The sequence below is a fragment of the Clinocottus analis genome, unplaced genomic scaffold, assembly GCF_023055335.1.
Source record: "Clinocottus analis isolate CAN_PGR_092001 unplaced genomic scaffold, fCliAna1.0.p SCAF_3, whole genome shotgun sequence".
Lineage (NCBI taxonomy): Eukaryota > Metazoa > Chordata > Actinopteri > Perciformes > Cottidae > Clinocottus > Clinocottus analis.
Genome location: NW_027176042.1, coordinates 5,672,954 through 5,687,569, shown reverse-complemented (window position 1 = coordinate 5,687,569; position 14,616 = coordinate 5,672,954). Strand labels below are relative to the sequence as shown.

The 14,616-nt window shown below is 40.8% G+C and overlaps 1 protein-coding gene across 1 annotated transcript; it reads right to left on the bottom strand.

Annotated features, from left to right (window-relative positions):
- Nucleotides 1–7,834: 7,834 nt before the first annotated feature.
- LOC137796584 (GTPase IMAP family member 8-like) lies at nt 7,835–12,857 on the bottom strand. The gene is made up of 3 exons (XM_068594588.1): nt 12,792–12,857; nt 11,091–11,150; nt 7,835–10,929 (listed from the first exon to the last, which is right to left on the bottom strand). The coding sequence occupies exons 1-3, from the start codon at nt 12,808–12,810 to the stop codon at nt 8,570–8,572; spliced, it is 2,439 nt and encodes an 812-aa protein (XP_068450689.1). The 5' UTR covers nt 12,811–12,857; the 3' UTR covers nt 7,835–8,569.
- Nucleotides 12,858–14,616: the final 1,759 nt, after the last annotated feature.

Below are 14,616 nucleotides of genomic sequence, written 5' to 3'. Positions count from 1 at the left end.
TTTCAATAAATAACTCAAACAAGGACAATTTAAATAGCTCAACACAACTAATGTTACAAGTGTTTTCTCCTAATTTAACACAAAAGACCATTCTTAATGATTCCTGCAGTCTCAAAATGATTCAACACCTTCATGACAAGCATCTTTAGTAGTCGAGCGGCCTTTAGCTGTTATGACGTGATGCTAACGTGATGCATTGCCAGACACCAGGTTCTGACGGCGCTCTGAGGAATCTGAGCACATTCCTGGAGGGCAATGGCCTCCAGCTCTTTAACAGTCTTGGGTTTACGTGCCGCAGAAGCCTTCTTCACATCTACAGGATTTTCTACTAGGTTCAAGTCAGGTGACTGCGACGGCCACTCCAGAATTCTGCAGGGTTTTTTCTAAAACTAAGCCTCGGTGGACTTTGAGATGAGCTTGGGATCATTGTCTTGTTGGACGGTCCGATGAGGCTCAAGCTTCAGCTTCCTCTCAGACGGTGCAATGGTTTCTTACAGGATCTCCTAATAGTTGATTGAGTCCATCTTGCCCTCCAAACGCTGCAGGTTTCCAGTGCCAAAAGCAGCAAAGCACTTCCAGAGCGTCACACTTAATTCTTCCTCCTCCAGACATGCTGCTGATCCTCAGGCCCAAAAAGTAACCGTTTGGTTTCATCGCTCCACAGGACAGAATCCCAAATCTTCTGCGGTTATTATTTTTGGTTTTGAGCATATTGGAGTCAACTTCTTGTGCTCTCGGGTCATTGTGGTGTGGTCTTGGAGTTCGGGCAGACCTTCAGCGTTTAGTGTGCGCCTCGCTGTAGAATCTGAAACCTCAGAGCTCGCTGCCCGTCGAGAGCCTCTTCTTTCTGGCAGTTAGCGTTCCTTCAACTTTAAACGTGCAAACTGTGCTTCCAACGGCATCTCCCGACACATTCAGAGCCTTGTTTTGTGCAAGGCAATGTGCTCTTCTCTTTACTTACCCTTCTTTCTAATGCAATCGAACGTCACTGCCAGTCCCGGTGTTTCATGTGTTCTATCTCAAGCACAACTGATGCAATGAATGATTGGCACGTGTGCTCCGAGGGATTTTATTAATGGAATAAGGGGTTGAATCATTTTGAGAATGTAGTAGTAATTAAAGTGTCACTTTGTTTTGCATTCGACAAAAAAAAAGTACCGCTATTTAAATTGTCCTTGTTTGAGTTATTAAAAACAGCTCAAAGTTTGGAAGGTTTTGCAAATAAACTAGTTCCCATGAAACATATCAGGGCAGGAAAAAAATAAGTAGAGAATCTCATAATTTATTTAATGGTTGTCTTTTGAGTTAAATGACTATAGCGCCATCTATTGACACAACTGTGTAACTACTCTCCCCATGTTGTAAAGTGCATGGACCCAATTGTTCAGTACAGAGAGAAAAAGTAAGAAACTCTGGAATGATATATTATTAATAATAATAATCATAATAATAACAATAGACACTGTTTTCTGTATCAGTTTTTGATCATTTGATGAACAACTTTATTCAGGAGAAGTAAAATATTATGAGATATTAAAATAGAATGTTGACACAGGGCTGCATGCACAGCACACATGAAATGGGATGGAGTTGGTATTCTACCCTCGTCTGGTACAATCACAGCCAAATGCAGAGCTGGGGCCCTGAGACATTTCCCTACTCGGCCAGTTAGGAATCCAGAATTGCAAAACTGACTGAGTTTACCCAGTGTATCTCAGGCTGTCTGAAGGGCAAGGCCACCACATGAAATAAATGAAATGTGACATGGGTATACGAGTATTTTACTTAAAGCTCATACATATCAATGGTACACATGTACACGGTACAGTGAGACTAATTTTTCCATAATCATTCTCACAACACAAGTGAGACAGAATAGGTGAGAACACCTGTAGGCCTATAACGCTGGAGGCGGGGTTTGTGTCCTCAGTATTGGATAGCAGTGACTCTGTAGCATTTGGATGCTTCTGAACTGCAATATTGGTGGAAGAGTAAATGTACATCAATGTGTAAACATGTAAGAAAGCCTGTTAGCAGGTCAGCCATCGACATGTCGCTTCATTTTCAGGGCCGCACAAAAAGGTGCATCGATTAAAAGTGTAAAACGTAAGAAGCGAAAAGCTGGATTTCTGGAAAAAAGTCGGAGTGTTAAAAAAAAAAGCTTAATTTTGAGTAGCATAAAACACTTTTTGAACACTAAATATTATACACTGAAGACATGCCACTCTTCAGGGAAGGCAATAAATTGTATAGTTATCTCCCAAACAGGTCAAAATCACAACCCTAAAACTATACAATCTACTACCTCACACTGTGTGAGCGATAAAACATTTTTTCCCGTGCAACCACGACTGAGAAGTGGCCTTCAGAAGACGGAGGATCCGCGGAGATGTGTACTTGGCACTTTGAGAAAGCCAGTAGGTTGAATAGTTATCTCCCAGTGTGGGTGTGACCCTAAAACTATACAACCTACTACCTCATCCCACGGTGCAAACAGAGTGGATTTCTGCAGGGAAATACAGAGACTATGGCTGATTTAACGATGATCAGACTCCTCGGGTCAAGGACAAGCATTTCTGACGGCCGAGACCTGTTGGAGAAAAGGTCACATGGGTGGAGAGAGGTTAGGCTCTACCTCAAGCTCAGCTGAGGAAGGTTCTCAACAGGTCGGAGCAATGCCGGGCATTTCAACTCTGGAGTGATTACAAACATACAATCAATGCAATTAATAAAATGAGAACACAAGGCAGTTTGTAAGGAGTTACAAGATACTGTAATCTGAGCCAGAGCCAACACGATAGAGGCCAATGTGAATGTTCATTTGAAGTTCAGGACCATGGACAGCAGCTGGCAGCGTATCAAATATATTGTGCCGGACATGCAGCCAAAACGTCCCATTTTCATAGTTTGTCCTTGTTGATTCAGATGAAGATTAGCAAACAAACTTCAGTGCATCCAGAGTCACGGACTACATATGAAGACGACTGGTTTGAACATTTGATGAAAATCAATAGTTAATTCTGCGATGTAGTTCAATGCTCTTGCTGAAAACAATTTCACATTTAAAGTTTTCCCTGTATTTTTTTATTTGGACTAAAGTAGAGCAGTTTTTCCAGTTTAGTTTCAATCAACGGGGCCTCTGCTAACGTCAGTAGGCAATAGTTTTAGTAGCTCAACTCAAGGAAAATGAGTGGTCGCATATTTCCTGAACAAGGTGAAGTTTAAACACTCAAGATCCTTTTATCGATAACAAGATGAGATGCATCAGGATCAACCAAGATTCAACTGAGCAGGCGACTGCTCAATCTGTCAATAAAGGTTATGAAGGATATCTTTCAATTCATCGTTTCAACTAGGAATATTCCACTATGACTTCTGGTTTTCTCTGTTGTTTTGCACATTGGATCTTTGGTTTAAAACTGCTTAATCGGAAGCAGCGAATCCTCTAAATTGAGGATTTGAAATCAAAGCATCTTTGGATATTTAGCTTGAATGACAATTCGCTGGTACCAGAATTGCTGCATTAGGTACTTAATGTATCGTCACCTTGGCATCTTTAGACCACTTGAGAAAATTCTGCTTGCTTTGAGAACATAACGAGGACATGGTTTATACTTCTAGAGTGCAATAATCAGCTGAAACACGATAGAAACGAGTCTGAGGAAGAATGAACTAAAGCCAAATGAGACAGGAGAGACTTATGAAACTAATGAGTGCCCAGTGTAATTCATAAATAATATTTTGTTAAACTTGTTTAGATTGAGACTGCGTTGTTATTTTACTAATTCGACGGAATGATGTTTCTGCCCAAGAGGAGGACCTGGACCGACACTCCTTCAACAGGCAATGGAGACCAACTGCCTATCTAGCTAGATGGCTAGCTAGTTCTAGTCTAGCCAGCGTGACTTGCATTTGAAAAGTTCTACACCTTTTGGGATATTTTCACCGTTGGAAAGTCTTATTAAACGCGATATGAAATGCATCTTCAATGTGATTAACACACTCCGCTGCATTTTACCAGCGACGTCAGTTAACCACTCCTTACAACTCGCTAGCTAACCCTAACTAGCTAACGGCTAGCTAGCAGCACGTTCCAGCATGGTTGACAGGGAAAGCGTTCGCTCACAGCCCCGCAGCGGGCTGGTCCGCAACGAAACAAGTTGAGTTGTTATTGTAGTACTTTTTAAATAGTACGTGGTCGGACACTGAGGTATATGTATTCCAAAATGTGTAGTTAGTCCAGTCTACCCACCTGACTGCCATGTCGGGACCGCTCCTCCACCTCCACACCCTCAGACTGCTTCTTCTTCTTCTTCTCCTTCTTCTTTTTCTTCTTCTTCGTCTTCTTCTTCTTCGTCTTCTTCTTCTTCTTTGAGACGTGTTAACGCAGCTTCCACAGTCTTCAAAGGGCCCATTATCCCCCCCTGCTGTTTAGGGAGTGTACACTACAGCAATAATAAAAACATTATTGTAATCAATCATTTACACACAAAACGGAATCAAGTTACTCTCATTGCACCCCCCTCTAATTCGTATTTAGATTACATAACTTTCAAAAGCTTCATTAATCCCACTCAAACTCAAACTCACTTGCCATCACAAACTCACACAGACACCAATAGTAGACAACTTTATCCACAGTGCACAACAGACAAAAAAAGACATTACAAAGAATAAATAACATCAGAAAATGCATATCATCATATGAAACATGATCAACTTAACCAGAGCCTTTAACCAGGAATGGACAGACTCTTCAATGTTTATTATTCTCACGACCAGTTCAAAAGCACTATGTCTCATTTTCAGCAATTTAATAATTAGCGATGTGAAGCACCACTGCGAGGCAAAGCACAAATCTTTAGAGCAAACTTACTTACTGACTCACATCAGAAATTAAGGCACAGAAAAATAAACCTAAGAGTGAAATGATCAACAATGATGTTAACAAAGAGCAGAAATGAGCTGAAACAAGTGGTTTCCCTGCACACACATTTCTCTTACAAGAATATAATATCTTGGGTCTTTTGATGAACATCCCTTGATGCCTGAATGCACTGAATTTAAAGATGTCAGACAATTCAAAATTTTTAGGAAGTACTTTATTTTAAGTGTCACATTTTTAAATGTATTTTTATTTCTAGTTTGGAGGAAAACCAGATCAAACTTTTTGGTTGTTTCGTGGTTGATTGGACAATTAATCCGTTGTTAATATCGTTTAACAAAAATGGATTGGTGCAGTTTTGGGGCTGAGAATTACAGCATAAACAAAAAAAAGTTAAGCAGTGATTCTGAAAAAGGTGGAGAAATGTTTTATTTTAAAGGGTCAAAACTAGGAGGAGGTGTCTGATTAATTGTTCAATTGTTCATCAGACTGACGACCAGTGGGAAGAAACTGTTGTTGTGTCTGGTGGTTTTGGCGTAGAGTGTTCTGTAGCACCTACCAGACGGTAGTAGTTGGCACAGCTAGTGTCCAGGGTGTGAGGGGTCTGCTGGGATCTTTCCAGCCCTCTTCCTGACTCTGGAGGAGTACAAGTCCAGGATGGAGGGCAGGCTGGAACCAATGGTTCTCTGCAGACCTGATGATCCGTTGCAGTCTGGCTCTGTCCTGTTTGGTGGCCGATCCAAACCACAGAGTGAAGGAAGAGCAGAGGACAGACTGGATAATGGCGGAGTAAAACAGGATGAGCAGCCCCTGAGGCAGGTTGTATTTCCTGAGCTGGCGCAGGAAGTACAGCCTGTGCGGGGCCTTTTTGCGGATGATGTTAATGTTGGAGGCCCACTTTAGGTCCTGGGATATTGTGGATCTGAGAAACCTGAAGGTCTCCACCCCAGAAACAGTGCTGTTGGGTATGGTGAGGTGGAATAGAGGGAGTCGGGGGGGGGGGGGGCTAGTGATAGGGAGCTTCTCCTGAAGTCCACTGTCTTCGCCACTGTTTTGGACTTGTTCAGCTCCAGATGGTTCTGACCACACCAGAGGACCAGCTGTTCAACCTCCTGTCTGTCTGCGGACTCGTCACCGCTCCTTACGAGGCTGATGACCGTTGTGTCGTCTGCTAACTTCAGGAGTTTAACGTGTTGGATTAGAATTGACTATTCACTGATAATGTGTTTGTTACAAAAATCTGTTTTTTTTAACAATAAAAGCATTGATTGCAAACAAGTATTTTCATTTGACCAGTTTTGTACGATGTGACTAGTCTAGTTTACCCTGCACCTACAACCTCTGGTCAACAGGGAGCTCCCTAAAGCAAGACAAAGGCTTTGTTTCTAATCACATCCTGCAAAGACTATGTGCATCATGTGAATCCCCAATGGGTGGTTTTGTTTTTTAAAAGCTTGACATAATTTGCTTCAAAATATTATATCATATTTTTACACTTTCCTGAAAAGTATCCAAGCTCACAGACTTGAAAGACATTAATGGCATTTCCCGGTAAGCGTGCAGTACCTCATTTCTTTATTGTTGAGCTTGTCATGATTTATTTTGGGTCCACTACGTTACAGACTTATATAAGTTAAACATATTGAAATTGTACAGATAAGATACCTTTTGATAGATATGTTTTCATCATTACCATTACACGCGTACATATTTTCAGGGATAAACTAAGTTGCATTGAATTGACTCAAAATCAATTTTGTAGAAATATTCAAATCAGTAATCCATGTTAATTAAAGACAATTCAATGACTGTTGTTATTGTGTAAAATTGCCGTCTGCCCCTTTAACACAGTGTCTCTGAGTACAGAGGCGATGTAAATTATAGTTTGGTGGACCTTGAGCCTTAAACCTTAAACACTGCTCTGAATGTGACCAGCGAGTCCGCTCCTTCTTTTCTAAGTATTTAAAACAAAATTAAACTCTTGTCTTGTCATGAAAATGGCTGACAAACATCAGCAAGAGGAGCAACATGGAGTTGAGCTGGACCAGAATCAGTTCTGCTGTGCAGTGTGTCTGGACCTGAAAAAGGAACCAGTCGCCGTTCCCTGTGAACGCAGTTACTGCAGACACTAGTGAAGATTGTGACCATGCGGAGAATAAGGAAACCTTCAGTCTGAGACCACTTCTGGAGAGGAACGCCATGTTGGCTGACGGGATGGGCAGAGTTAGCAGGGCATTCATAAAATTAATACATTTTACTAAAGTTAAAAGTTTTGACTTTTTGACATTAATCCAGGAATATTTTTTAAAGGAGCAACCAGTATGATTTTCCTAAAAAACAACAACAACGTATCGAGCAATAGAAAAATAATGATTCTCAATAGAAAAAGAATGACTCTCAATCACCACATGTTGATATTTGCATGAAACAATATTGTAGATCTGATTTGTAGTCCATCTTCTGAACATTGTAGTTTCACAGCTGCAGACCGACATCACTAATATCTTATGTGTGATTAACTGTTTTCGTACAATATTCTCACAACAAAGTGATAGAAACCCAGAGAAGAAAGGCTGTAACTCTGGAAGATGACGGGACTGACTTAGCTTGTCAAGCTCTGATATCTTAGTCGTACCAGCAGATCACTGTGTCCAGTAGAGAGATGGAACTATTATGGATCGTAAATATTGTATTCAGACAGACGTGAGACATTCAAAGCTTTCCTACAATATTCATTAATGCAAAAAAACACAAACAAGTTAGTTCAGTTTTAGGAATGTTTAGAGTTTAACAAGATGATATGTACATACTGTGCTTCTAGTACATCAAAATAAGAAACTCCAAAAGGAATTTCCTTTAAAAAGGTGAATGAAAAACTATTGAATAATAGTATGTTATTAATGTACATAGAAAGCAACCAGGGGAAATATTGATTCTTGGTCTAACAAGCTCAAAGAACAAGGTTTTTAAATGTTTTTCTGCAACATTTATTCACATAACTGCTTTAATTGTAATACATTCCATTCATTCAGCAGAAATTTTTGTATCTTGCTTTTATATAATTTTTATGTTTATTTTCAGACCTCTGTTCTTGCTCTTCTTTCCATTTATAATCATTTCTGTCTCCGTTCTTGTATCTTCGTCCTCTTGTAATATTAAAGCAGATTGGTCCTCTTGTTATAAAAGACCTTTTATTGCTCTTCACAGTTATTAATCAGTTGTTTAACACTCATCACAGCTGTAGAGTAATACGTTTGTAGGTTTTTTTCGGCAGAGTTGGAAAATTTCAACTCGGGCAAATTCGCCCCGCTTCAAACATGCGATTCATGCCGCATTGAATACGTCATTTACGCTGCCCAGTGGAAAACACACTTTTTTTTCGCAACCTATCACGTCTGTGCATTGACTTTGCATGTAATCTGGTCGCGGGTCCAATTTGCCCCACGTTTGGCGTGAAGGCAGCATTAGTGGTAACGTTTGACCCTCCATGACCCCACACCTGACTGAAGTTCACAGACAAAATACAAACAAGATCAGAGAGAATAAACATTCCCTGAAAGCATGGTTTACTAATGGAAGGTAAAGACGTCCATCTGTCCATGAATGTAAACCTGCTTATTCTATCAGCCCAGCAAACAATGAAAAGGTGTTCTTTGATCTTTGTGCGGTCTGCAGTGTGAACGTCTACCTCAGGAAGATGTAACACAACAGAAACAACAGAAACCCCAAGAGAAGACCAACAGAATAAATCCATTTTCTTCTCTTCTGATGGAGCTCCATGAAGCTCTTCTTCTCCTCCTCCAGACTCTTCCTGTCTTCCTGGTGTCTTCGTTCCCAGGTGTCCTTTCTTTCTTTATCAAAGGCGTCTCGATCTCTCTTCATCTCTTTTCTCAACAGCTCCTGTTTCTTCACAGCATTTTCCTTTTGCTCTCTTTCTAACTGAACTATTTTCTCTGACGCTTCCAGTTTTCTTCTCCATTCCTGTCGCTGAGTTTCTTCTTGTTTTTTCCGTTTCCTTTCTTCTTCCTCTCCTTTCCTTCTTTCCTTGGTGATGTCCTCGAGCTGTTTTGCTTTCAGTTTCCTCTCGTCTTCTTTGAATTTGTTTGTCAGGGATTTTAAATCTTCTTCATGTTTTCTCCGGAGGTCCTTGTCCCTTCTCTTCATCTCTTCTTCCTTCTCTTTCAAAATCTTCTCCACTTGTATCAGTGAGCGTCTCTCTGTGGTATCAAACATCTCAATGTCGTAGCAGCCGCCATTGACCTTCATCATGGTCTCGATCTTGGCCTGCAGCTCTGTGACTTGTGTGCGGTCTGTGTCTTCTTTGTTGTTGAAGACCTGGTATCTCCCTCCACAGTCATTTATGAGCTCTTTGACGGAGTCGTCACAATCTTTGATGTAACTCTCAAATGACTCTTCTTCCAGAGCGTCTCCTCTGGTGAATATAATGGTGATGAAATCTGCAGACTTCTTGCCAAAATATTTCTTGATAAGCTCCACCGAGTCTTTGTCCTCTTGTGTAAAGTTTCCAATCTGCAGCACCAGTAAGAACACGTGAGGTCCAGGAGATAACATGCTGATGCAATTTTTACACTCTTGTTGAATTTTATCGTCAGTCCGAGTTGTGTCAAACAAGTCGGGAGTGATGACCACAACAACAGGCCGTCCATCAATCTCTCCTGTTGCCTTCTGAAGAGATCTGGTCGGTGGCTTTGGTGTGATTCTTGGTTTGAAGACCTTTTTGTTTAAAATGGTGTTTGCTGTTGCACTCTTCCCGCTGCCAGTCCGCCCGATCAGCACCATCCTGAGACTCTCTCTACCCTGATGTTCACACCCCACCTCTGTCTTCTGTTTCAAATCATGTAGTTCAGCTTCAAGTCTTGAAACCTTCTCCATCTGAGCTTTGGTGAACATGTCCTTTGTGAAGCATCGAGATCCTTCAACTCTCATCTTTTCCACATAATCCAACAGCTCTGGGATCTGCTGCTGGTCCTTGATGTTGAGAACAAAACATCTTCCTCCACAGCTCTGACAGAGCTCCTGAATCTCTTTGTGTTCCTTTAAAAAGTCAGCTGGAGCTTTAGGGTCTGACTCAGCAGTGAACAGAATCATGCTGACGTCATTAAATGGAGAGCTGAAAGAGTTTTTGATGGTCTTTAACTCTTCCCGGTCTTCATCAGTGAGGGGACCCACAGGTAGGACCAGGATGAAGAAGTGGACGCCCTCAGGGTCACAGAGGGAGATACACCTGAGGGATTCCTCCATCACTTTCTCCTGAGGTTTTCCACACAAGGCAGGCAGCTCCACCAGAGAAACCTGACGTCCACTCACCTCTCCCTGATGTTTAACACACGCTAACGAGTTGGAGACTGAATGAAGTTCTTTGAGACCTAAAATGGCTTTGGCTGCTGAAGTCTTCCCTGCGCCTGTCCTCCCACACAGAACCAGGTTTAAAGATGGCTTTATCCGGTCAGACTTTGATGTCTTGATCAAACCCTCATCCTCAAATGCGTCACATCTCATATGTCCATTGTTCTCTCTCACAACTTGACCCAAACGTGTTAATAGCTCTGGACGTTCAAGGTTCTTCTGGTTCAGCTTTCTGTATCTACACTTTCTGATCAGGTCCTTTAAGGGTTGGTCTTTGTCCATGAAAGCTGAACTCTCCTCTCTGGGTGTAGATATCAGTATCAATGAATAATGAAATGATTGATCACTGAAGAGTTCCAGGACTCTGCAGAGCTTCACTTTGAGTTCTTCAGTGAAGTCTTCAGGCTGAAGAACCAGCAGGAACACATGAGGTCCAGGATCAGAGAGGCTCTCACACGTTTCTACATGTTTTCTTAGTTTGTCTTCAGAGATGTTGGGCTGCAGCAGATCTGGAGTGTTGATCAGAACTATTTCAGTTTCTTTTAACTTTCCTCTAACTCTCACACAGTGATCTAGTTCTTTCTCAGTGATGAACTTAGTCTTTCCCAGTATGAAGTTCCCCACTGAACTCCTCTCAGACCAGTTGTTCCCCAGCAGAACAAGCCTCAGCTCAGACACTGAGGAGGAAACACTGAGTTAGAAACACAATAAAAATAGATTCATAACCAAAGTCACAGCTTTTTAAATGTGAACTTGTCAGCTGTTGTCTTGAAACTTGCACACGCACCAGTGAGCTTGCAAATATTTAAATAAAATGGGACAGATCAGTTTAACTCACTGGAAGGTGGGAGCCATTGAAGGCTGTTCCTCCGCTTCACAGGCTGCAGATCATCTGACACTGTAAAAAAAAATAGAGCATTGATTCATTCACAATTCTTCAATAAAAATATGTTGTTCATAGTTTAATGTGATGTTGTACAAAATGGTTTATTCAATATTTGTTTTCTTTAATTATATTATAAATGAACTTGAGCTCAAGCTTCTAAAGCTAAATCAACAGCTTGAATGTGAAATTCATCTCTGTGAACAACAAGTCCAAAGGTATGTATATATATATATATATATATATATATATATATATATATATATACATAATTTATTTTTTATATAATGAAAAGTTATAGCTTTTTTTATAATGTAATTGGTTTTCACGTATTATAATTGTATTATAATTATTTTTCCCTATTAGTTTATTTTCTCATTGCATTGCCTTCATCTGTTCCTCTGCCCCTTCAGGCCTCTTGTCTTGGGACCTGTTTAACAACATTCTTTTTTATCCAATCACATTTCACTTCCCTTTATCCATGTACGATTAGGCTCGTCGTTAGAGCTGCGCCTCGCCTGGAATCCAGACGAGAGCAGGCGGCTGATGCCGGAAGCGTTGACGAAAAACTGCGATCAAGTTGGACAGTTTTCAGCTGCCTTCAAAGTATTAACAGGAAGTTACGGAATAAAATACTTCCTGTTAGTTTCGATATGTAGTCTACTTGTAGTTTTCAGTTCACATTTGAATTAATTCATATGTGATTATAAATATATTTTCATGTAGAAATGTGTGTGTAGCTGCGTCCTTTGATGTTTTTATATCTGTCTATGAAATACATTGGTACTGGTTTTAATATGTGCTATACAAATACAATTTTGTATTATAAACCACACAAAATATGTTTTTAGATTAAACCTGAGACTAATAGTCAATAATTGAGCGTAAAGTATTACAACTACACATAAAAATAGGATTTTCTACAACACGTGGTGTTTGCTGTCAGATCTAAGAGCCAATCAGCTCTCTGATGTGACGAGGGCCAGTCGTTTCCCATCATGCACTGGGCCAGGCAGGTGGTGGAGAGCTGCTGCAGCGCCTGGCTCTGAAATCGACGGCCGCCTTGCTCTCGTGAGAGTATTGTTGACCACGTGTGCATGACGTCAGAGCAAGGCTGTAGCAAGTCGGACACAAATCTAACCGGCATGCAATGCACGTCGATCGCCAGCGATCGATTCCGCGCAAAACTGGCTCATCTCGAACGAGCCGTGTAGCCTGGTTAAAATACATGAAACAGCCTTCTCGAGACCCTAGACGTGTGATTGTCACAGGGCACGTGTGATTGTCACAGGGCACGTGTGACCCTTAACATGCGCTGTGATTGGTCAGTAAAGCGAGCGTCTCATCGAGAACTTAGAATCTCAGGATTTACTGATGACCCCTTTTCCCCAGAGGTTCACGTGTGTCTGGTGAGTGAAATGCTGATTATGTTGCCGTTTTTTACATGTACAGTCGTAGTTAATCATAAACTAGCCACAGCGCAGTAGTTGCTGCTGCACCTGAGGCTGCTGGTGCTTCTTCCCACACACCCTGGCAGTGGGAGAGGTTGTCGCCGGCGCTGCTGGGCTCCAGTGTCATGTCTTCACTGTGCAGGGTCAGTGTCGCGGTCTTGTTGAATATATTTGGACTACATGCATTGTTGTTGCATGGACTCACCTGCTGCTGCAGTCTCCATGCTTTGCTGAGAGAGAACAACTCAACCGAAGACCAGCCGTAGTATTAACAACCTGAAAGAAGAATTAATACAATAAACTTATCTTCAAACACATTTTATTATGATGAACTTCTGTGATGAGATTTGGCTGTAAATTGTTCTGTGGTCTCACAAAAGACATTTCTAGTTGAGGGACATTATTACTATATTAATATTAAAAGGCATTTATTAAACGTCATTCTAACTTTAAGCGTCATGGTGACGTAACTCCTCCCCTTCTTCAGTTTAACTACTGGATTCCCAAATGGTCATATCATCATATTTTGGATCGATTCTTCTCATTAAACTCTGGAATAATAAGTATAGACTCAACATCAAAGTCAAAGTAATGAAATGTGTATTTAAAAAACCTTTTGTTACGTAATGTTGACTTCCGCCTCAACCTGCACACCTGGAGTCACTCATCTGTAAATATGACAGCGTTTATGTTTCTTAAAGTGTAGCTCCGCCGTTTCAATAATATTTAACTCTAATAAAGTAAACGTTAGACTAACTTTAATTATGTACACATCCTGGTTGTTTCCCCCGTTTCATTCTGTTCACGTGACCTTAAACAGCGAACAGTCACGAGTCCATAACTCTGGTTATGGACTATTGACCGCTGCCCTGAAGGTTCTTTAATGTCCGTTCATGTCCCCAAAGAGATCAACTCTTCCTCCAGCTGCTGATGAAGAGGAGCTAATGAAGAAGATCTTCTAAATTGACGGAATAAACTCCGACAATCTACCCCATTTATTATTCAGCATTTCTGGTTTTAGTAGTTTACTCACCAGCTGGATTCAGAGCTGCGTCAGAGATTGAAGTGAAAGTAAAAGTTAAGTTGAGAAACAAGGAGGCGGTACTCTTGTTTATGTAACTAATATTTTTCATCCCATTTGGTTCATCCCTTATTTAATGTTCAAAGCTGTTTTTGAACTCCATCATCCTGAAAGAGTCTTTCGTTCTCTTTCAGATTCATCCAACATGAGCACCATACTGCTCATGGTATCTGCAGAGCACATCACATGAATATGAAGAAGGATGGATTCCTGGCTGCTGCGACTGCGATCAAATTCAGCTTGAAATAAATAATGATATTTATAATGTCACAATTTCCAATGTTCAATGAAAACAGATCCCTAAACTTTTAAAGTAAAATTACAACACAGTCTTGTTCAGGGGACCTCTGCTATGCATTATTTTTTTTAAGTCTTTTTTTCCTTGTGAGCAATGCTGCTGTAATCCTGTAATTTCCCCACTGAGGGACTAATAAAGGACTATTTTATTTTATTAGTGTTGTGAGTTACTATATTAAAATGGATAAAACAGTGTACGTAAGTAAGGATGCTTGTTTATCGAACTGCATTAATCTGAAATAAATTACATTTAAATTAACTGAACATAAATAAAGTGAACTGAAATTTTTAAAAAAAATGGGAAAAGAAAAAAAAAGAAAACCTTGTCTGCAAAAAGTCTTAAGACTGATTTATACTCGGGTTTTACGCAGAGACGCAAGCACGCAAGACACGCATGACCGACCTTGCGTGGTCAAATCAGCCATTTTGCGTGCGTCACCCCAAATTTCTGACTATCCGACAAAGCTACGCGAGCCGTACGCAGCCCGCAAGGCTGTGATTGGTCCGCTAACCACATCCTTTCTGAGTCTCGCATTTCTGGTTTCATAGCATAATACCGTTGTTTTTAAAAGCCATAGCAGAAACAGGAACAATGGATCCCGTTGAAGAACGTTTGGCTGAAGAGGTCCTCAAATATGAGCATTTATAAAAC